Raw genomic sequence first — 22,082 nt, 5'->3', positions numbered from 1 at the left:
ATGATACCTTTATAAACTATAAAAGTATACAAAAGTGTAAAAAGAAGTACAGCAGAGTAAAAACAAATTCTAGTCCCCCTGAAATGAAATATTTTGTACAATTTCAGAGATGGATTTTTCCCTAGAAAATGTTCCTCAAACATCCGATTGTAATGTCAAGAGGTTCCATTGTATGTAACCGCAACGCAGCTCGGACTCACCCTGAACTGCTTCTCCAGGCGGCTGCGACCGGCGGAGTTGGGCGTGAGGATGCTGCTGACGTAACTGTTCAGCTGCCAGGCGGGCACCTCCGTCTCTCTGCTGAAGATGGCCTCCATCAGGGCGTCATGGATGAAGACGTACTGCTCCTGCACCGTCATCGTAGTCAAGACTTGGTTAGTGTACTATATGACATATTTCATATTACATAGAAACAACAGATGTACGGCAAAGGATGAGGGACACCCTGAGAAAAAATACATTATTGGAATAAATACGTGAAAAAAGTTATTCCAATAATAAAGTACATTTATGAGATGAACATGTAATATTAAGAGAATAAAGTAGTAAATTTACAAGAATAAAGTCGTACATTTACAAAAAAAATTGTCATGTTACGTGAATAAAAATTTGTGATGTTACGATAAAGTCATAAATGTATGAGACTACTGGTGTAAATGTATGAGAAAAAGGTGTAAAATTAAAAAAATTAAGTGGTAAATCTACAAGAATAACGTCCTAATTTTATGAGAAAAAACCTTGTGATCTTACGTGACTAAAAACTTGTGATGTTACGATAATAAAGTCATAAATTTATTAAAATACTAGCGTAAATGTAGGAGAAAAATGTGTAACATTAAGAAAATTAAGTGGTAAATCTACAAGAATAATGTCATAATTTTATAAGATAAAAACCTTGCGATCTTACGTGAATAAAAACTTGTGCTGTTACAATAATAAAGTCGTAAATTTATGAGACTACTAGCGTAAATGTAAAATAAAAAAGTGTAACATTAAGAAAATAAAGTGGTACATTTACAAGAATAAAGTTGTAAATTTACGAGAAAAAAAACTTACGACCTTACACGAATAAAAACTTGTGACGTTACGATAATAAAGTTGTAAATTTATGAGACTAGTAGCGTAAATGTAGGAGAAAAAGATGTAACATTAAGAAAATTAAGTGGTAAATTTGCACGAATAAAGTCGTAATTTTACGAGAAAAAAACGTAAAAACTTTATTAAACTTTAAAAAAACTTTATTTAAACTTTAAATTTATGAGAATTTACGACAATTGAGTAAAAAATGACGAGAATTAAGTCACAAATCAGTGAGAAAAAGAGTTGCACTATTCAAGAATAAAGTCAAATTTCTGAAAAAGTCAAAATTTTGGGGGGAAATTTCAGAGAAAAAAATGGTACTTCTGTCCTACTTCAGGTAGGAAGCCAACTTCCTCTTGCTTCAGTCAAGCTTTTATTCGTAACGTGGCAGCAAAACAGATTAGCATGTCTAGCCCAAGTGTTTTTGTCATAAATTTCCAACTTTTTTCCCGACGTGTCCCTAATGCCCCGTCATCCGGACGACCTTGTCGTTTTGTCTCCTTACCTCGGTCTGGACCAGGTAGTTGCGCTGCGTGCGTATGTGTTTGAGGAAGTCCAGGATGCTGACTGTGCTTTTGTCCTTGATTTGTTGCAGCATGCTGTCAATGACAATGTACGTTCCCGTGCGCCCAACCCCTGCACTGAGACCAGCACAAAGCCACGTGAGCACACTTGGCGGGCCCGTCAGCAAAATTTCCAATGTCTAGCGCTCATAATTAATGTTCATTTGTAAAGTAATGGACGGTACCTGCAGTGCACCAGGACGGGGCCCGTGTCTGCAGTGCGGGCCGCCGATGAGCGGTTGATGAAGGTGAGGACGGGGAGGGTGTACTCCGGCACCCCCATGTCAGGCCACTGAGTGTAATGGTACTGGATGACAGCGCGCTCGTTCAGCTTGCCTTTTGGGTTCCCCTTCTGACCCTGAAACACAACCACCTCAGAATCCAGACTTGACCAGCGGTGTCATGTGGTGACCTCGTGTCTTGGCGGAGACTGCCGCCCGCGCTGCTTCTGTATTACAATTACTTTGGCCGACTTTTTGCACAAATTGATTTCCAACAAAAAAGTACATTTTGTGTACTGCGGCTCGGATCGAGTTCAGCGATCCTTCAGTTACCTTTTTGACTTTCGTGTTCCTTATGAGGAAACGCCGCAGGGTGTAGCAGGCGTGCACTTTGGTACTTTTCAGCGTCACAATGATGTTTCCGTACTGCTCGCTGTTCTCCGTGGGCCAGTACTGGTCACACTTCCTCTGTGGGACACGGTAAAGGGTACTTGAACGCAGCATTCACAGATGTGAGTAAAAAGTAGCGTCGCTAGCTGCATGCAAAACTGCATTTTTTAATCTTTTTATCCAAATTCAGAATAAAATAAGTAAGCGGTGAAGCCTAGGCCTTGCTTGTATATTTCTTAGGTATAACTTTACAATGGCTTCACAGCGGTCGTGTGGTTAGTGCGCAGACCTCACAGCTAGGAGACCCGGGTTCAATTCCACCCTCGGCCATCTCTGTGTGGAGTTTGCATGTTCTCCCGGTGCATGCGTGGGTTTTCTCCGGGTACTCCGGTTTCCTCCCACATTCCAAAAACATGACCATAGATATAAATGTGAGTGTGAATGGTTGTTTGTCTATATGTGCCCTGTGATTGGCTGGCCACCAGTCCAGGGTGTACCCCGCCTCTCGCCCGAAGACAGCTGGGATAGGCTCTAGCATCCCCTTGTGAGGATAAGCGGTAGAAAATGAATGAATGGATGAACTTTACAGTGTTAAGTTGCTGTGTGATGAGTTTAGCATCCTTGGTAAGGTAACGGCGATTTTCAATGAGTTTTTTCATAGTTCATGATTGGCTCCTGTCGGACTTTATTCACAATTCAACAGACATAGATTACCTCAAATGACTGAAGTATCAAAAGCGTTGATAGTATCGGTATTTCAGTATCAACCCTCACATTAATACTGCGTACCAGAGTGGTGATGCTACTGACATTATGAACGGAGGGAGCCACCTACCCGTCCTTTCTCCACCAGATTAGTAATCATGACAATGATCCCGGTGTTCTGCTCCCACACCATCCTCCAGAAGTCCTCAAAGGTGGACTTCAGTGGCCCCTGGGCGGCGATGTAGGCTCTGGGCTGGTTGTATCCCTGGCGGAAGGGGTGAAATGATTTATAGTCGATTTCCTGTTGCCGAAAGACAGCTTGGTGTGACGTGAAGAGGCGCAGCTCACATCCACGTAGTTGGCGTTGATGTAATCTGAATGTTTGGCGTCTTTCCCAGCCAGAGCTCGTAATTTCACCCGGCTGTGGTCATCTGCGTGAAATAAAAAAACGCAACAATATATTTGCCAGGATTATTGCAAAAGAAATGAAAGTAGGTTAGACAAACATGATTCCTCTGCAGTTGACATGCTCCCTAATCCCGTTTCACAGCAGACTCACAGGCCACGATGTTGATGTATCTGTTTTTGTGCTTGTTGTCAGGATGATTGGAATGTTCTGCTGTGATCTTCAAGTCTGCTGTGGCGCGCTGGACCTCCTACGGAGTGGAAAAACCAAACAAATAATGGCAGGCAAATTTACAGTTACATGCATGATTTGCATCAGTGGAAGAAAAGCATCTTGGCTGCGTCTTTGGGCAGAGATAAGGACAGCATTATCGATTCAAATGTGCTTTGTTTATGCCGGGTAATTGGTCCCAGACCCGCCCGTGATGTCATGAATGTCATGTTCATGTTAATAAACTAAATATTTTTGTAGATATAACAAAAACAACTGTTTACCGTCTTCTGAATATGTTTTTTTAACATTATTAGAGACCTCTAGACATCAACTAACACCCCTATAGTCACTTTGACTCCCCCTGCCAATAAATACAATCCATAACACCTTCATTTCATTCACTCATTTTCTACCGCTTATCCTCATGAGGGTCGCGGGGGCGCTGGAGCCTATCCCAGCTAAATATTTTTGTACATATAACAAAAAAAACAGTTTACCGTCTTCTGAATATGTTTTTTTTAACATTATTAGAGCCCTCTAGATATCAACTAACACCCCTATAGTCACTTTGACTCCCCCTGCCAATAAATACAACCCATAACACATTCATTTCATTCATTCATTCATTTTCTATCGCTTATCCTCACAAGGGTCGTGGGGGTGCTGGAGCCTATCCCAGCTGTACACCCAGTTTTTGTACCCGGAGAAAACCCACGCATGCACAAGGAGAACATGCAAACTCCACACAAAGATGGCCGAGGGTGGAATTGAACCCTGGTCTCCTTGCTGTGAGATCTGCGCGCTAACCACTCGACCACCGTGCAGCCCCGTCATGTTCATGTTAATAAACTAAATATCTTAGTACGATATTTATTTATAGTTTACTGTTTACCGTCTTCTGAATATGTTTTTTTAAACATTATTGGAGACCTCTAGACATCAACTAACACCCCTATAGTCACTTTGACTCCCCCTGCCAATAAATACAATCCATAACACCTTCATTTATTGAAGATATTCCCGACATAACCTCACTGACACCAACTAAAGCGATGCCTCGCATTATCAGCGGAGGAAAAACAGCAAAGCGAAAATGTAATTTGTTTCAGCAGAGCAACGCGACTGAACTCAGGCAACCTTCCTTCCCTACTCTTGAAATACACATCAGCCGTTCCCAACAAACACACCTTCCCCGGTGTTGTATTTACATGACAAATGAGCGTAGGAGTTTGAGTCCAATGACCCAATTAAAGAGCATCCTTCACCAGTGAAGCGTTGGCCTGACCTGCTTTCATCCTAATTAACCCTGAGTCTCGCCTGGACTGGATGTCTTCCTCCACACTCGCTGTCCTAAACCAGCAAAGGTGAACGGGACAACGGGACACAGTGCTGAGTGGTCTACTTCATAAAGGGGGGGGGGCACATTTTTGAATCACGCTGATGCATTCAAGTGCTCAAGGACCGGTGAGGACAAAAGAGGACACATGCTGGTATGTTTGTAGCGACTCCAAATTGTCCATAGGTATGAATGTGAGTGTGAATGGTTGTTTGTCTATATGTGCCCTGTGATTGGCTGGCTGGCCACCAGTCAAGGGTGGACCCCGCCTCAAGCCTGAAGACAGCTGGGATAGGCTCCAGCACCCCCCGCAACCCTCGTGAGGATAAGCAGCATAGAAAATGATGGATGAATAATGTTAGGACTTTTTATTTTCCTAATTTTCCTAGTTTTTTTTTCATAGTATGGTAACACAAAACACATTTTTTTTTACATATTTATACACGTATAATACCATTGTAAATGCATTTAGAAATGAAGGATGATAAATGACGATGTGACTGTTCCCAAAGATGATGTGGCAGCAAGATCAGCCACCGCCACCTTCCTGTTTGTCTTATAAAATAACCAGAAATGTTAATATTGCCTTTCATCCATTATTGATATGCATTTGAAATTGTTTTGCAGGTAAAACTATAATCGTGAAATTATACAAACATTTTTGTGTTAACATTTTTGGTTTTCTGCAATGCATTAATTGTTTTTATGGGAACATTTGATTTGGTTAACGTCCATTTCAGTTTGAGTCAGAGTAGGAAGAAGCAAAGCTTATTAAATCCTACCTCTCTATCTTTACAATCAGTAACTGTTACATTTGTTCACTTCCTGCTTTCCTAATATAGTTTTGTTCACTTCCTGCTTTCCTAATATAGTTTTAAGTTTTTTTTTCTTTTTTTTTCTTGTCACATACCAAAGTATGAGGTGATATGACCATCCAATGACATAATGGCTACCATAGTAACCATCAATATAGTGATACTATATATAGCACATCATGACTGGTTCAAGACTCTTCATCCTTGTATTTAGCAAACATTAACTGCTTGTATTGTTTCTTGAATTGGCTCATCGTTGTGCATTGTTTGATTTCCTTACTCAATCCATTCCATAGTTTGATTCCACATACTGAAATGCTATGGCTAGCATAACGTAGTCCTAGCATAGAAGTGTTTCAAATTTACTTCTTCCCGGACAAATAATGAATTATTGAAACTGAAGCCAGAGAAATGCAACAAAATGGAGATCAGTGACGCATACGAGCGTATTCAAGAGTCAAATTCCATTCCATTCCATGTTGGCAGGTCCGCACTAAGATTCCCTGCCTCTCGTGCCCCCCTCCACCACTATTTGCCAAACACTGGCCTATATAAAGATAGTGTAAATGCGTTCAGTGAGTACTGACCTCAAACTCCTCTGAAAAGCCTTGCAGGTTGTTCTTGTAGAGCTCCATGATGTGTTTGACAAACTGCTTGACAGGAATGGCCTCCATGTCGTCTACACGGGGCACAAGCAAGCTGTGATGACACTGGAAATGCACCTCGGTGACATAAAGCACTGATTTTTTTTTTGTCAATGGGAAAACCTCTTCACAAAACAGAGCTTTCGCCGCTGCTATATTGTGACATTTTGGACATTTATGGAGGGTAGCATCTGGCTGGGTAGAGTCCTATCACGCTCAGGTCACACATGAGGGGTCTTTGATCAGGCTGGTGGAGAAGCGCACACAAGGACAATAGAGGCCGGGTCCCAGCTGTCATGGCCGCCGATGCTGGCTAATGTTTAAACTAACACACCGACGCAGCTGGAGCCTGAAGGGGCCACTGTGGCTGCAGCGTTGTGGTGTGTCAAAATCTTCATTTATCTAAAACGTTCCTCTTATAAGACGCTTAAAGAAACCTGAAAGCTGATTAGGTCTTGAAGGCATGTAATGTTTCATGCTAAATGATTAGCCCTAGCATCTGTCTCAACACGTCACATCGCAAATTCCAGACATTCGTTTCCATTACTTGTAAAAATCCACATCCCATTCGGGTCACGGGCGCTGTGACTTTCCCTATTTCTGGTTTCTTCCGACAATATATGCTGTTGGGAACATTGCAATGCAAATAAAAAGGAAGAAAGGAGGAGACAAGCAATGAAAGCGGAATTAATGCAGACTCGATGGCGACATCAGCGGGCGCTTTGTGACTACGATATCTCAGTCTTCAAATGTCACAGAGCTTTGTGACAGAGAAACTTAAGCCTGATATCAACTAGCAGCCAGCCAGCGCTCGCCTCGACTGCCGGGAACATTAAAAGCAAGAAGAAGAAGAGAGAGAAAGAGAGACAGAGAGAGAGAGTGAGCGAGGGGGAAAAAAGGCACATCCACAGTGCTTAGCGGCAGAGGGGGCTCCCACAGTCATTTCACATGTAAATGAACTTAAATTGTGCAAATATGCACATCAAGGTAACAGAGAAAAAGCCTTCGGAGAGCTGCTCACGGTGATTTGAGGATACCTCCTGAATTAGCAGACAGTTAGTTTGCATTAGTGTCCTAAATAATGAAATTTATGTCAACTCATTAGAATATCTTTAAAGCTGCAGAAAGATGGAGGCAGGTTGTGCTTTACCTGGTATGGGGATGAAGGGGATGCTCTCATTGGCCACCACCCGAGGAGAGCTGCTCTCTTCCACGTAGAAGTGAGCAGTCTGGAAAAACCTCCTGCAGGGACACACATGACAGGAACGTCAACAACATGCGGATATAAACATTGGTCTTAGCGTGTTCCGAGCAAGGGACATTGAGGTGTTTTTGGCGCCCCCTTTGGATTATGACGGTCATACAGGCTCTTATGTCTGGTTATGTCTTTTGATTGCGGCTCCAAAATAAACCAAAATGAAGTCCAATAAGGCTGCATGAATTTGAGAAAAAAAAACTCATAGCAAAACATGAATGAGGTGTCTGTGTTGATCTTGCTAACACATCACGTGAAAGTAACCTTAAAGGTTTATTTATCATTTATGTGTCATGTATACACATCCAATGACGATTTGTGATAAAACATAAACAAAATACATCAAAACACTAATGCAGTGTATTAATAACTGGACAAGATGCATATTGTATGCTAACCAAGGCAAAATTTGGACTGAAATTTCCGTTGTTGACCAAAAAACATGCTAACCGAGACGTACACTAACCAAGGTTGCGACATGTACTGTCAGTGCCGAATGATCTGGAACAAAAATACACTATGGCTGCCTTCAGGGACCAAGTACGCATACTGAAGTATACCAACAAAATATTCCATTTGAAATACAAACACACACACATGCTTGTCAGTCCACTAAAGGGGTGTGAGAAATTTCAAGTCCTGGGTTTTACTACCAGCGCCAGCATGTGGTGTATTGGTCAACACAATGGACGCAGCTTTTGACAAATGTTTAGCGGTTCAGAGGTAGCGGCGACTACAGCGTTATTATTATTATTATTCCACGCACTCGTCAATTTCTTGTGGCAAAGTGTGAGAACAGCCATGCTGCAAAAAAAGTTATTTAACATTAGATTATGCAAGCTCATCCATTTAGTTTAGTTACGTACATCCATTTTTTTTTGCCAAAGCATCTCATAAAAAATGATGAATGTGTTAATTATACGGCCAAATTAATCTTTTACAATGACTTATGCGTGTTAGTTTTGCTGTTAGCAGGAAGGACACTAAGTCATACTGGAAATAAACAAGTAAAAGTCCCAGTAAGTAAAAAAAAAAGCAGCAGTGCAAGGTTGGATCCTACCTGTACTTGCAGAGGAGGGTGCAGATGCTAGTCATTGTTTAGCAAGCAAAACAACAAAGGCATGGACAGATGGAAAGAGAAGCGATGGAATGGGGAGCGGAGGGTGGGCAACTAATGGTGAGGGAGCCGGGGGTCTGTCGTTGGGATGGGGATGGGGGGGGGGTCTCCCTCCCGGCTTGCGTCACAGCCTCCGAATTCCAATCAATCAATCTCCCAGTGGGCGCAGATGTGGTGCAGCGAGGTCCACACCTCCCGCTGTATTGTCTTGCGTCGGGGGAATAGAAAGCGGGAATAAGGTGGGCTTTTTCTGAAAGGATGACAGTTGGAAGAGCCGAGGCATCCCGACTCGAGACCGTGCAGGATTTGTTCCGGGCTCAAACATCTGTGAGTTCTCAACAAACAGCTCAACGCCTCAGAGGCGTCCAGATGTGTGCTGCGCACCCAGCAATTAAGTCCGTGGAGTTCTCGCTTGTGACCTTAACTTTTCACAAAGTAAGAACATGCAAACTTAATTCCGATGCTTTGCTAATTAAATATGAAATAACTATTATGATATCCAGAAGCAGGATTTTGAACCAAGACAAACGATGCACACCAGAAAAAGACTGATTTGCGTCTAGCATCATGCCTGCTTCTCCCGGGGGGAGCGGACACTGTCTGTGAACTGTGAGAGTTGTCATAACAACAGCTTGGATGGTCAGCTGTGATCTCCAAGCCTCTCATGCTCTGGCATACATTTGTCTGACACTGTTTTTCACACCGTGATGAAAGACTTTCATGCTTCAGCACCTCACTCCGACCACATTGACCAAAAAAGTATGTATGTTTGTAGAACGGGGGACCTCATTAGGACATTTGTCACACGGGCTAGAATGTTTCTCTGTGGGGGCAAGATGCATACATACATTTAATAAAAAAAAAGCTAAGAAGAAATTTGTGAATATTTTAATCAGATTAATCGCAATATTTAATCATAATTAATCACAATTTTTAACTCAGCATCAATTTGTTGAAGTTCTAACTCTAACTGAAATGACTGTTTCCCCATAAAAGACACCACACGGACACCCCCTTCTTGTTTTGCCATGAGTTAGTTCTTATTAACCATATCAATTTCCACATAAAAGACAAAAATGTTAACACAACACGTTACTATTGCTCCACAATTACAGTTTTACATGCGGTCAACAATTCAAAATGTTGACCGCAAGATTCTTGACGCGACGTGATGTGGGCAGCGAGACACCACACGGACACCACCTTCTTGTTTTGCCGTGAGTTAGTTCTTATTTCTGACTGTTAACCAAATCAATTTCCACATAAAAGACAAAAATGTTAACACAACACGTTGTTATTGCTCCACAATTACAGTTATACATGCGCTCAACAATGCAAAATGTTGACCACAAGATTGTTGACGTGACGTGATGTGGCAGCAGGACACCACACAGACACCACCTTTATGTTTTGCCATGAGTTAGTTCTTATTTCTCAGTTCATCCCTTTCATTTGTCGTTTTGTGTCGAATTGTTAAATGCTTGTAAAACTTGTGTCTTAACTTTCTTGACAGTCAACCACTGATGACATGATAGACAGCTGGGATAGGCTCCAGCATTCCCCCAACCCTAGTGAGGATAAGCGTCATAGAAAATGGATGGATGAATGGATGCCCTAGTTTTCTACTATAAATACATCATTATTTATAGTTTTACAAGTTTGTCCAAAAGTTAGCTGAAGATCGCTAACCTTTTGTGACATAAAAGAAGGTGCTCGTATTTGAAATCTCAAGTATTATCATACACGCCCAGAATGAATTCCAAATATAACTTTGACCTGAGCTCCGCTTAGGAAAAAAAATCTCAGGCGCAGATGAATGACTTTGAATCCACGGAGAGTTTTCTCCATATTCATTATTGCTCTTTAATTGGGCAAAAGTTATTTTGATCCCCAATAGAATAATGATGAGAATACTTGATTCAAATAGCACAGATCAAATAATAATGCCGATCCTTTAAGGGAGTAAATAAATATGCATGAGACCAGCTGAGGAAATAGCCCGTAGTGCTATTTGTAACTCATTAACTATCCCACATGTGCCAGTGGCTTGGCCTGTGTAATTACTGGAACTTCAATTGCGTGGCTGGAGATTAGCCGAGCAGATGAAAACACAGCTGGGACCGCGGTCGGTACGGCGGGGGCCTTTAGGTCTGCTGCCTCCAGCCAAGGAGGCCGATGGCCCTCATGTATGGAGTGGCACACAAATAAAAGCCACACCGATGGGCAGACTTAAACCCGAGAGTTCAGGGTGTGACGCAGGCTGGATGGAAAATACAGCAATCCGAGTGTGTGTGTGTGTTGGGGGTGATATGAAGGGGGGGTGGGTCATCCAAAGTGGTATGATAAAAAATGGACGACTCCCGTGAGGCTGAGAAGCCTGTTATTCATGCATGAAGTGCCAGGGATTCTGCATGTACCGCACTTGCTTTGTTGAGGTTTCGGCACGGTGGCTTATACAAGGTGGCACTTCATCTCGGACCAGTCTCACCTCCAGTAGACCATCACGATGAGCAGCATGATGAGGCAGAGCAGCGTGAGAGCAGACACCACCACCAAAGGGACGATCCACACCATCCTGCCCATCCCGGGATGGGGCGTGCGGGTGACGTTGGATAGAGTTGTCCTTTCTGGAACATAGCGTGCAGAGCAAAAGATTTGAAATACAATGAAGATAAAGCCGTACAGTTATGGGAGTAAAGTCACAATATTACAAAAATAAAGTCGTAATTTATGAGAAAAAGTTTGGAATATTTTTAAATTATTATTATTATTATTATTTTTAAAAATGTGCTGTCCAACTTTTATTAACATTTTTCTCTAAATATTTTGACTCGATTCTTGTAAAATTACTGTTGATTTTTCTGATAGTCTTTTTCTTATAGATTTAGAATGTGACACACGGCCAATAAAAAACAGTTGCGGTCCTCAAATGGCCCACGGGCCACACTTTGGTCATCACTGGTCTTGAGCCTAACCGATTACTCCATAAATCAAATATACAGTTAGAAATCCCACATTTTTTTTGTTCCTGTCTTAGTTTTACAGAATAAATAAGATCACTAAATGGGTATTACATATGTTTTGCTGATGTGTTGAAAATCCTTCTGACTAGATAGAACAGGGGTGGGCAAACTACGGCCCGGGGGCCACATTCGGCCCACCAGTTGTTTTCTAAGTATTTCAACTTTTAACATACAAATTGGCAAAACTTGCAAGTCGGATGTCTTATTTAGTAAAAAAATAAAAAAAAAACAACAAAACTGTATAATTAAATGACATAATTTGATGTGGTCTGATGTTTAAAGTGCTCCTGATAAAAGGGACATGGGAACATGCAGGAGGCTCGGGTTTAACATGGTCAACCTTAGCAAATACCGTGTACTCCTCTACCCAATACTCCTCTGCAGTGTAGAATGTTTGCGCTAATAATACACTGATTTTATTTGTAAAGCTATACAAGATGCCTTCATCAAAAACCCCAAATCCAATCCAGCTTCCGCTTGACGCCAACTCTTTAAAAAAAAAAAAAACCCAAAGGAAATCCTTGAGGCACAACATCTCCAGCAGCTTTGTGCCCTCAGGCTCGTGTTGTTAAAATACAAAAGCCTGGAGCTTTTGTCTTTGAATCAAAATATTTGTTATGCTCAAGTGGTTTGAGTAGCAAACGAGACACACTTTTTGCGATTCGGAGACAAACTCTCGTCTGTCAGGATGCGAGCCGCTGTGTGGACTAACACGTGGCCTCACCGGTATGGATGGAGAATGGCCAAAGACTCTTGCCATCGCTGCTGATCTTTGGCGCCAGAGTGGAGCTCTGTGGAATCTGCATCTCCGCGCTGTCGTTGCGTGGCTCCTGAGTGGTGACTGCGTTGCCTGTGAGGTTGTTCTGTGTCGGGGCCAGGTGGCTGTGGGCGGTGCTTGCAGCCACCGTGCTGCCGTGGAGGGTGGCTTTCTCTTTGGCTGTGGATGCAGGGGTGGGGAGGATGGACTCTTTGGCCACGGTGCTGTTGGCTTGGCTTTCCTGGTGATCGGCGGGTGTCTTGTTGTTCTTCTTCTTCTTCTCCGCGCCTTTGTCATCCTGCTCCTCTTCTCCGTCCCCCTCGTCGTCTTCTTCCTCCTCGCCCTTGGGGGCGGCCTGCTTCTCCTCAGCAGGAGTCTCTGAGGCCTGTGTCGCCGCTTGCTCCGTGCTGGGCTTTGCGGGCGGGGCGGAGGAATGAGGGGGGCTGCGGCCGGCTTGAGGCGCCCGTGTGGGCCAAACGGAACTGGGCAACGAGGAGATGACCCCTCCGCTGACACCCAAGCCTGCCAGGAAGGTGCTTGTCACCACAGACGCCACCGTCGCCTGGCTGCCACTGGAGGATGGGCCCAGTCCTGTTGCCATGGAGACAATGGAGAAGTGGATGCCCGAGGACGTCCATGTGGAGGAACCGGAGCTTATGGGAGCCATGTCGGCTGATGACACGGGGGACACTGTAGGCTGGGAGAAGACGAGTATTTTATGTTAGCCCCAAGATACACGGCAACCTCAAGCATCTCACAAAAGTCAGTCGTCTTCTCAAGGAACAAAACTATAGAAGGTGGACCCACATGTTTCTTTGAACTCCAATAGAGTCTGCTCCCCACTCAGCGTCCCTAAGGAACACATTCACCACTAGGGAGAACATGCAGACTCCACACAGAGATTCGAACCAAGCTCTTGACTGTGGGGCCGACATGCTAACCACTAGTGTGGGTCTTAAATGGCTTACTTCCTCTCATTGCATCTACTGTACTGGGTAATACATATGCAAAGGCGGCTGCACGGTGCCCGAGTGGTGAGCACGCATGCCTCACAGCTAGGAGACCTGAGTTCAATTCCACCCTCGGCCATTTCTGTGTGGAGTTTACATGTTCTCCCCGTGCATGCGTGGGTTTTCTCCGGGTACTCCGGTTTCCTCCCACATTCCAAAAACATGCTAGGTTAATTGGCGACTCCAAATTGTCCATAGGTATGAATGTGAGTGTGAATGGTTGTTTGTCTATATGTGCCCTGTGATTGGCTGGCGACCAGTCCAGGGTGTACCCCGCCTCTCGCCCGAAGACAGCTGGGATAGGCTCCAGCGACCATCATGAGGATAAGCGGTAGAAAATTACTGAATGAATGAACTTTACAGTGTTAAGTTGCTGTGTGATGAGTTTAGCATCCTTGGTAAGGATAACGGCGTGAGTCAGACTGACCTCCTGCAATTTCCAATGAGTTTTTTTTCACATTTCATGATTGGCTCCTGTCGGACTTTATTCACAATTCAACAGACATACTAGATTACCTCAAATGACTGAAGTATTAAAAGTGTTGATAGTATCGATATTTCAGTATCGACCCTCACATTAATACTGCGTACCAGAGTGGTGATGCTACTGACCCCCCACGACACATAAGCGGTAGAAAATGAATGAATGAATTAATGTGCAAAGATGATTATAGGGGTGCTATTTCATGTCTAGAGGGCTCTAATAATGCTTTAAAAACATATTTAGGTCACAAACACGTTTTCTATGACTACAATTTCTACTTTGTGGGAATTTGGTCACCAACAAACATCAAATGCTTCATGTGTGAAACTGAATTAAACACTTTTAATTTGTGAAAAAATGCAATTTTTATGAGTTAATATTTGTGGCAACATCTACTGTACTAACGTTTGTGCGACACTGCAGCATGCAATAATAAGACACTGGTGTTCTACTTACCATTCCTGTCTTCACAATACGGGAACCTTCAAATATTCTTGTGGTATTTGCTATAATTGAAAGGATAAATTGAAGGTTAATACGCCGCGAGTACAATAAATGTAAATAAGAGTGAAACGCTACCTCTGAAGAGCAGTGTTTGGCTGAAGTCGCTGCGTAGGTCATGCTGACACACTGCCTGCACTCGGAACAAGTACAGCACATCCGGGGACACGTTAGTGATGACGGCTTTCTGCAAAAAAACCAAAAAAAAACCAGCATTGAAGAACCGCTTGCAAACCAAACAACATCTAATATTATGATTAATTCATCTGCTGGCCCGACTGCTGATTGATTAAGGTTGTCCCGATACATTTACTCCTGTCCTGGCTCATTAGTTTGACTCGTTGGACTACAAGCCGGGAGCTGGAGGCAGCTTTAAAAGGCAGGTGCTTGTATTTCTCCCAGACAATTCAGATAAAAGGTGTACAGATATAGAAAGCCAGACTTGAAATGGATGTTAAGAGAGCATAATAAGAAGAACTGACAGGCGAGAGAGAGACGTTGAGAGACTGCTCTCAGTAAAAGTGACGGCATTAAATGTATCAGCCGCGTGCGACGACGCTGACAGCGGAATTAAGCGTCTGTGCTATAAATGTACAATCACACAAAATTAATTAAAGCCAGCGAAAGCAAAGAGACAATCCACTGCAACCCCTGCTCTCAAAAAAACAAGAAAAAAAAGCTGTCAACAGACAACTCTGGGGTTGTTGAGCAGGCAAAGCGACAGAGAAAGTTCAATACAAGTTTGAAAAAAAATATTAAAAGTCTTCCTATTAAATATCTGCACTCCTCAAAATGAGGACAGCTCCACTTTATAGGCGTATTCATCACAATCTGTTCGGCATTCACTCGTTTCCAAGTTCCGGAAAGTGGCGTCCCATGTGTTTTCTCCATATGAAGCACAACTTTAATTACACACATATCACACAAGCTATTACATAAGCTCATTTACGACTTTGTCTAATCCTCCTCCCACGCCTAACTCCATATATCTGGGATGTAACTGTACGCCATAATCACAGTGCGGTATGTACACTCATCCCTCGCTATATTGTGCTTTTACAGAAAGGAATTCATGAATAAATGATTGCTGTTTCGTGGTTGACTTGGTCTACTATTAGTCCATAAATACTGAAATACAAGTTCTATGTAGTATTATGGTCACTTGGCATCAGTCAGGTTATGAGACATGACATTAGATCACACTACCTTTACGGCATGGAGACTGGCTACTAGGCCGGCAGAGGCCAGCCATTGCCACGAACACGCCGTGGCTGAGACGGGACACGCCAGGGCTGAGACGGGACACGCCGTGGCTGATACGGGACACGCCGTGGCTGATACAGGACACGCCATGGCTGAGACGGGACATGCCGAAGCTGAGACGGGACATGCCGAAGCTGAGATGGGGCACATCATGGCTGAGACGAACACGCTAAGTCTGAGAAGGACACGCCAAGGCTGAGACGGACACGCCAGGGCTGAGACGGACACGCCAGGGCTGAGACGGACACGCCAGGGCTGAGACGGACAAGCCAAGGCTGAGACGGACACGCCGTGGCTGGTACAAAACACGCCGTGACTGATACGGGACACGCTGTGACTGATACGGGACATTCTGTGGCTGATACGGGACACGTCAAGGCTGAGACGGACCCGCCAAGGCTGAGACGGACCCGCCAAGGCTGAGACGGACCCGCCAAGGCTGAGACGGACACGCCAAGGCTGAGACGGACCCGCCAAGGCTGAGACGGACACGCCAAGGCTGAGACGGACACGCCAAGGCTGAGACGGACACGCCAGGGCTGAGACGGACACGCCAAGGCTGAGACGGACACGCCAAGGCTGAGACGGACACGCCAAGGCTGAGACGGACACGCCAAGGCTGAGACGGACACGCCAGGGCTGAGATGGACAAGCCAAGGCTGAGACGGACACGCCGTGGCTGGTACAAAACACGCCGTGACTGATACGGGACATTCTGTGGCTGATACGGGACACGCCATGGCTGAGACGGGACACGCCATGGCTGAGACGGGACACGCCATGGCTGAGACGGGACACGCCATGGCTGAGACGGGACACGCCAAGGCTGAGACGGACCCGCCAAGGCTGAGACGGACACGCCAAGGCTGAGATGGACACGCCAGGGCTGAGACGGGACACGCCAAGGCTGAGACGGACACGCCAAGGCTGAGACGGACACGCCAGGGCTGAGACGAACACGCCAGGGCTGAGACGGACACGCCGCGGTTGAGACAGACACGCCAAGGCTGAGACACTTTAGTTCAGAGTAAGTAAATTAGAGCGGCTAACTCGTTAATTTGCGAGCTAACGGAACCCGCCAGTTATGTCCCTGCAGTGATCCCATAGCCAGCACAATATGATGTAAACAAAGAACAATCGGAGTGTAAAAATGACTACAGGGGTTATTTCACATCTACAGGGTTTACGTTGACAGATGAATTTCTTGTTCCCATGAAATAAAGAAGACATCATTTCTTTCAATACATTTGTAATAGGAATATTATGAAAATGAAGCTGTACTTTTCACAGTTAGACCCACCGGGGTGCACATCCTAGTCTTCTTCCGAGCTGGTGGGCAGGTTTAAAGAAAAAAAAAAAACTGTTCTGATGTGAAAAGGCGGCGATGCCGCCTGCAAGCTCCGGGTGGGTTTTTTGGGGGGGGGGGGGGGGGGGGGGGGTCAGCGGACTTTAAAGGGAAGACGCAGCTGGGTGTCAGATTCCCACGAACGGAAGAGGATGTGAGCCGAGAGCGGAATATTTAGTATGGAGAAGAACATGCCTGTAGGTATAAACCCTGCAGGATAGATTCCTGTCGAGACATTGAATGTACCGCTGCAAAGATAAAGAAAGATCTGAAGGGAAGCGGGAACATGATGGCTGGGGCCCAAAACTGTGCTGAGAGCTTGGGAAATTTCACTTTAAAAAGAAGGCAGTTTGGATTTGAGACGTTGAATGTAACACTGAGTGGCTGTGTTTCACTAATGGGAGTAACCTACATTATCTTTCAAAGCCTATTTCACACCAGGACACGTTGGCTAATCATTATCATTATATGTTATAGCAATGTTATAAAAGTACAAGACGCTACATTTTTCTTTTACTGGATTATACTCATTTCATGACGGAACATGATTTACCTCCTGCTATTATATGTAAATTCAAAGAATGGGTGGGAGATGTCAAAATTAGCATACATATATTGGGACGCACAGTGATTGTATGGTTTTCTGTTTTTGCCCAACATGACCAACATTTTCATTCATTCATTCATTCATTCATTTTCTAGCGCTTTTTCCTCACGAGGGTCGTGGTTGCTGGGGTTGCTGGAGCCTATCCCAGCTGTCTTCGGGCAAGAGGCGGGGTACACCCTGAACTGGTGGCCAGCCAATCACAGGGCAGGAGGAGATGCTAACTAAACTAACCTAGTAGCCTAAACCGCCGAGGACAGGGCAATAATTGAAGACATTTCAAAAACTCCTCCGTACTCGAACTTGTTCATTCATTCATTTTCGACTGCTTTTTCCTCACTCAATCTATGTCTGTTAAATTGTGAATAAGGTCCGACAGGTGCCAATCATGAACTATGAAAAAAAACTCATTGGAAATTGCAGGAGGTCAGTCTGACTCACTGCGTTACCTTACCAGGGATGCTAAACTCATCACACAGCAACTTAACACTGTAAAGTTCATTCATTTTCTACCGCTTATCCTCATGAGGTTTGCGGGGGGTGCTGGAGCCTATCCCAGCTGTCTTCGGGCGAGAGGCAGGGTACACCCTGGACTGGTGGCCAGCCAATCACAGGGCACATATAGACAAACAACCATTCACACTCACATTCATACCTATGGACAATTTGGAGTCGCCAATTAACCTAGCATGTTTTTGGAATGTGGGAGGAAGAGTACCCGGAGAAAACATGCAAGAGCATGCAAACTCCACACAGAGATGGCCGAGGGTGGAATTGAACCCTGGTCTCCTAGCTGTGAGGTCTGTGCGCTAACCACTTGACCGTGACCAACATTTTTTAGTTGAAAACTTTTTTTAAATTAAAGTTGCGCTAATACATTTGTTAATCACCGCACGTCTTAATCAATGAATACATCTTAGGCTTGTCACAATCATTAGTTTGGGTGTGGAACCATCAACCCCCTTTGGAATGGACTAGAACAGAGACGGTGAGTCCAACAAATGGACAAAAACTCCCAGACAAGCTCTGTCCTAATACCGTGTTATCTCCAATACTGATGGAAAGGTAATGGTGAATCCTAACAGGCGGACCCCCCCCAGGTGCACATGGGGGTAGCTTCATGGAGAAATCAGATAGAGCTGTCAGTGTATGTGACAGGTGAGTGACAGCGCAGGTGGGGAGGCTTTGATATCAACCACTAGCTACATGCCGAGTCATCACTTCTTCCTAAATGCCGGATCCTGTTAGGACTACATTTAATGCAAACATCCATCTACTGTAGACCAGGGAAGTCCAAAGTCCGGACCGGGTGTCGTTTGTGGCCCGTGGCTGTTTTTCTTCGGGCTGCGGATGATTTCTGCAAATACGGTTTGAACATGATAAAGGAAAATGGCCGAAATTCTTGAAAAGTAGCATTTTCATGTCGATACAATATTGTAACATTATGAGTTTATTCTCATATTTGAACTTCATATCGTAATATAACTTTTTCCCAACTTAATAAAAAATAAACAAATTTTTGTTTCACATATTGTGACTTTTTTCCTTTTTTCATAATATTATAATTCGACTCTTTTCACATTTTAGCTTTATTATTGTAAAACTGCTACTACTCTTCTTTTTCCATTTTTGCTGTATCCAATAACAAAAATATGAAGAATATCAGTCCTTTGTGTTTTGTGTGTGCAGCTGTCAATGATTCTCAAACTGTGGTACAAGTACCACCGGTGGTACGCGGGCTCCATCTAGTGGTACCCGGGAACACCAGACATTTTATTAAAAAAAATAATAATAAAGATACTAGCGACATATGCCAATAAAAGAACTGTACTCATAGAAATGTTGCACCACTCACCATGCTCTGATCCCCCGTCTTGGTAAAGGTCTCCTCGTCGGCGACGTCGCGCTTCACCCAGCTGTAGGAGACCATGTAGCTGGTGATGGGCGGGTGGTAGACGGTCAGAGGGCGCTCCCAGCCCACCATCAGGGCTGTCTGGTTCAGCGGTTGGATCTTCATGCTCACTGGAGCACTGCTGCACACTGAAAGATGAGGGGAGGGAGGCAGCGGCATGAGAAGAGGGGGGTGGGGGGGGGGGGTCATGCATACAGTATGCATATATGCATGCAGACGGCTCAAGATGAAAGGCTTGATGATCATTTTATCTATGTCTAAACAGGAACCCCGCTGGGGGGGGGGGGGCTGCGTGGAGAATGTCAATTTGCAATTTGCCGTTTCTTTTGCACGACAACGTCACAAAGGCGGTCCACTCTTGCAATAAATAAAGGCGAGCATGCGCGGTGACCTCAAGGTGGCGGTGTGCACCGTGCTCACTAAGAGAGCCGTGTGCCAGTTTGACAACGTGGACGTACCCCACCCGGCACAACGGGGCAACAGCAATCAGGAAACAACGTCAACTTAATCATGTGCACGCTGGATTTCTGACAAATTGAAATTGTCACAATCATTTACACTGTGAGGCGGCGGTGCAAATGACGGCGCCATGACACGAGAGAGAAGACACGGGGGTGGGAAAAAAAAAAATATCAGTCAGAGAGGACTCATGGGGGAAAAAAAACAATAGCAAGAAAGAGTCGGGGTGTTGATGAAGTGTGACAGTGTGTGAATTGTATTAGAAGTTGTCAGATGCCGGGTGTCGGTGGCTTAACATTTAAAGAAAGAAGGTGACATCCTGGTGTGTTGTTTCTGGAATGATGTTCATTGTATCTGCTGAACACGGTGTGGAGACACCTCGCTTGGCAATACATCACGCCCGGTTTTACAATGTCAACATCTTCTGGGTACATCACGGTCATGCTTTTATTCGATAATTACTTATGTTCTCTTGTACTACTTGGCGTTGTACGATTCAACACGTCTGAAAAGGAGGAGGAAGAAGCGGATCTTATTTAATCCTGATTTAAGGGATTATTTAGAATGGGTAGCGGTGAGGGTAGGATCTGGTTTCACGGGATCCTCATTCAAAAAAAAAAAAAAAGGGCATTAGGGCTGGGATTTAGCCAGACCCCATATTTTGGTTTTCTATACCATTCATTCATTTTCTACTGTTTTTTCCTCACTCAATCTATGTCTGTTGAATTGTGAATAAGGTCCGACAGATGCCAATCATGAACTATGAAAAAAAACTCATTGGAAAATGCAGGAGGTCAGTCTGACTCACGGCGTTACCTTACCATGGATGCTAAACTCATCACACAGCAACCTAACACCGTAAAGTTCATTCATTTTCTACCGCTTATCCTCATGAGGGTCGCGGGGGTGCTGGAACCTATCCCAGCTGTCTTTCTGTACTGGTGGCCAGCCAATCACAGGGCACATATAGACAAACAACCATTCACACTCACATTCATACCTATGGACAATTTGGAGTCGCTAATTAAACTAGCATGTTTTTGGAATGTGGGAGGAAACCGGAGTACCTGGAGAAAACCCACGCATGCACGGGGAGAACATGCAAACTCCACACAGAGATGGCCGAGGGTGGAATTGAACTCGGGTCTCCAGAGTACTAACCACTCGACCACCGTGCAGCCCATTTTCTATACCATAAATATGAAATTCACTTATCACGGTTGGGTGTGGAAGCAATTAAATGCAATAACTGATCGTTGGAGGACGAGTGGATAGCGCGCAGGCCTCACAGCTTGGAGACCCCGAGTTCAATTCCACTCTCGGAGTTTGCATGTTCTCCCCGTGCATGCGTGAGTTTTCTCCGGGTACTCCGGTTTCCTCCCACATTCCAAAAACATGCTAGGTTAATTAGCGACTCCAAATTGTCCATAGGTATGAATGTGAGTGTGAATGGTTGTTTGTCTATATATGCCCTGTGATTGGCTGGCTGGCGACCAGTCCGGGGTGTACTCTGCCTCTCGCCTGAAGACAGCTGGGATAGGCTCCAGCACCCCCGCCACCCTCGTGAGGATAAACGGTGGAAAATCAATGAAGATATTGATCCATTCAGGTGATATATTACCAAGTAGCTTTGTGAAGCAAAGCATTAGCATCACTAAAGAACATTGGCTTGACGCCACCCTAAATATTGCAGCTTTTACTGTCGTTTTTACAATGAAAGCTCATAAAAAGGGTCGACCTCGAACAGTCGGAGTGCGAGCACAATGCAGCCTCGCTCGACATTTCCAAGCAAACTCGATAGTGGAGATAAACACACACACACATATACACAGCAATGTTGACAGCTGTCACCGGAGAGGATAAAGCAGTCCTATTGTTTACTCTTACTATGTATTGTTTCATTTCAGCACAGAGGAAAAAAATAAAAAAAAGAGAGAAATGTGAGCGAGACAAGAAGAAAATGAGTCAGACGGCGAGGA

The 22,082-nt window shown here is 44.4% G+C and overlaps 1 protein-coding gene across 1 annotated transcript in view; it reads right to left on the bottom strand.

The window, feature by feature from the left end:
- The window catches only part of ca16b (carbonic anhydrase XVI b), a 134,348-nt gene that overhangs the window by 4,808 nt on the left and 107,458 nt on the right, over positions 1-22,082 (bottom strand). Inside the window, exons 9-22 of the mRNA XM_058090998.2 lie at positions 19,588-19,772; positions 14,599-14,707; positions 14,476-14,525; positions 12,493-13,222; positions 11,234-11,372; positions 7,524-7,615; positions 6,317-6,408; positions 3,519-3,615; positions 3,308-3,390; positions 3,090-3,224; positions 2,198-2,332; positions 1,829-2,001; positions 1,586-1,721; positions 201-347 (exon numbers count right to left, since the gene is read on the bottom strand). Of these exons, the coding sequence (XP_057946981.2) occupies positions 201-347; positions 1,586-1,721; positions 1,829-2,001; positions 2,198-2,332; positions 3,090-3,224; positions 3,308-3,390; positions 3,519-3,615; positions 6,317-6,408; positions 7,524-7,615; positions 11,234-11,372; positions 12,493-13,222; positions 14,476-14,525; positions 14,599-14,707; positions 19,588-19,772 (2,303 nt within the window). The remainder of the gene's footprint in view (positions 1-200; positions 348-1,585; positions 1,722-1,828; positions 2,002-2,197; positions 2,333-3,089; positions 3,225-3,307; positions 3,391-3,518; positions 3,616-6,316; positions 6,409-7,523; positions 7,616-11,233; positions 11,373-12,492; positions 13,223-14,475; positions 14,526-14,598; positions 14,708-19,587; positions 19,773-22,082) is intronic.

Source organism: Doryrhamphus excisus, linkage group LG11 (genome assembly GCF_037039965.1).
Source record: "Doryrhamphus excisus strain RoL-2023G ecotype Guam linkage group LG11, RoL_Dexc_Guam_v1.1, whole genome shotgun sequence".
NCBI classification, from domain to species: domain Eukaryota; kingdom Metazoa; phylum Chordata; class Actinopteri; order Syngnathiformes; family Syngnathidae; genus Doryrhamphus; species Doryrhamphus excisus.
This window is presented reverse-complemented; position numbering and strand designations above follow the sequence as displayed.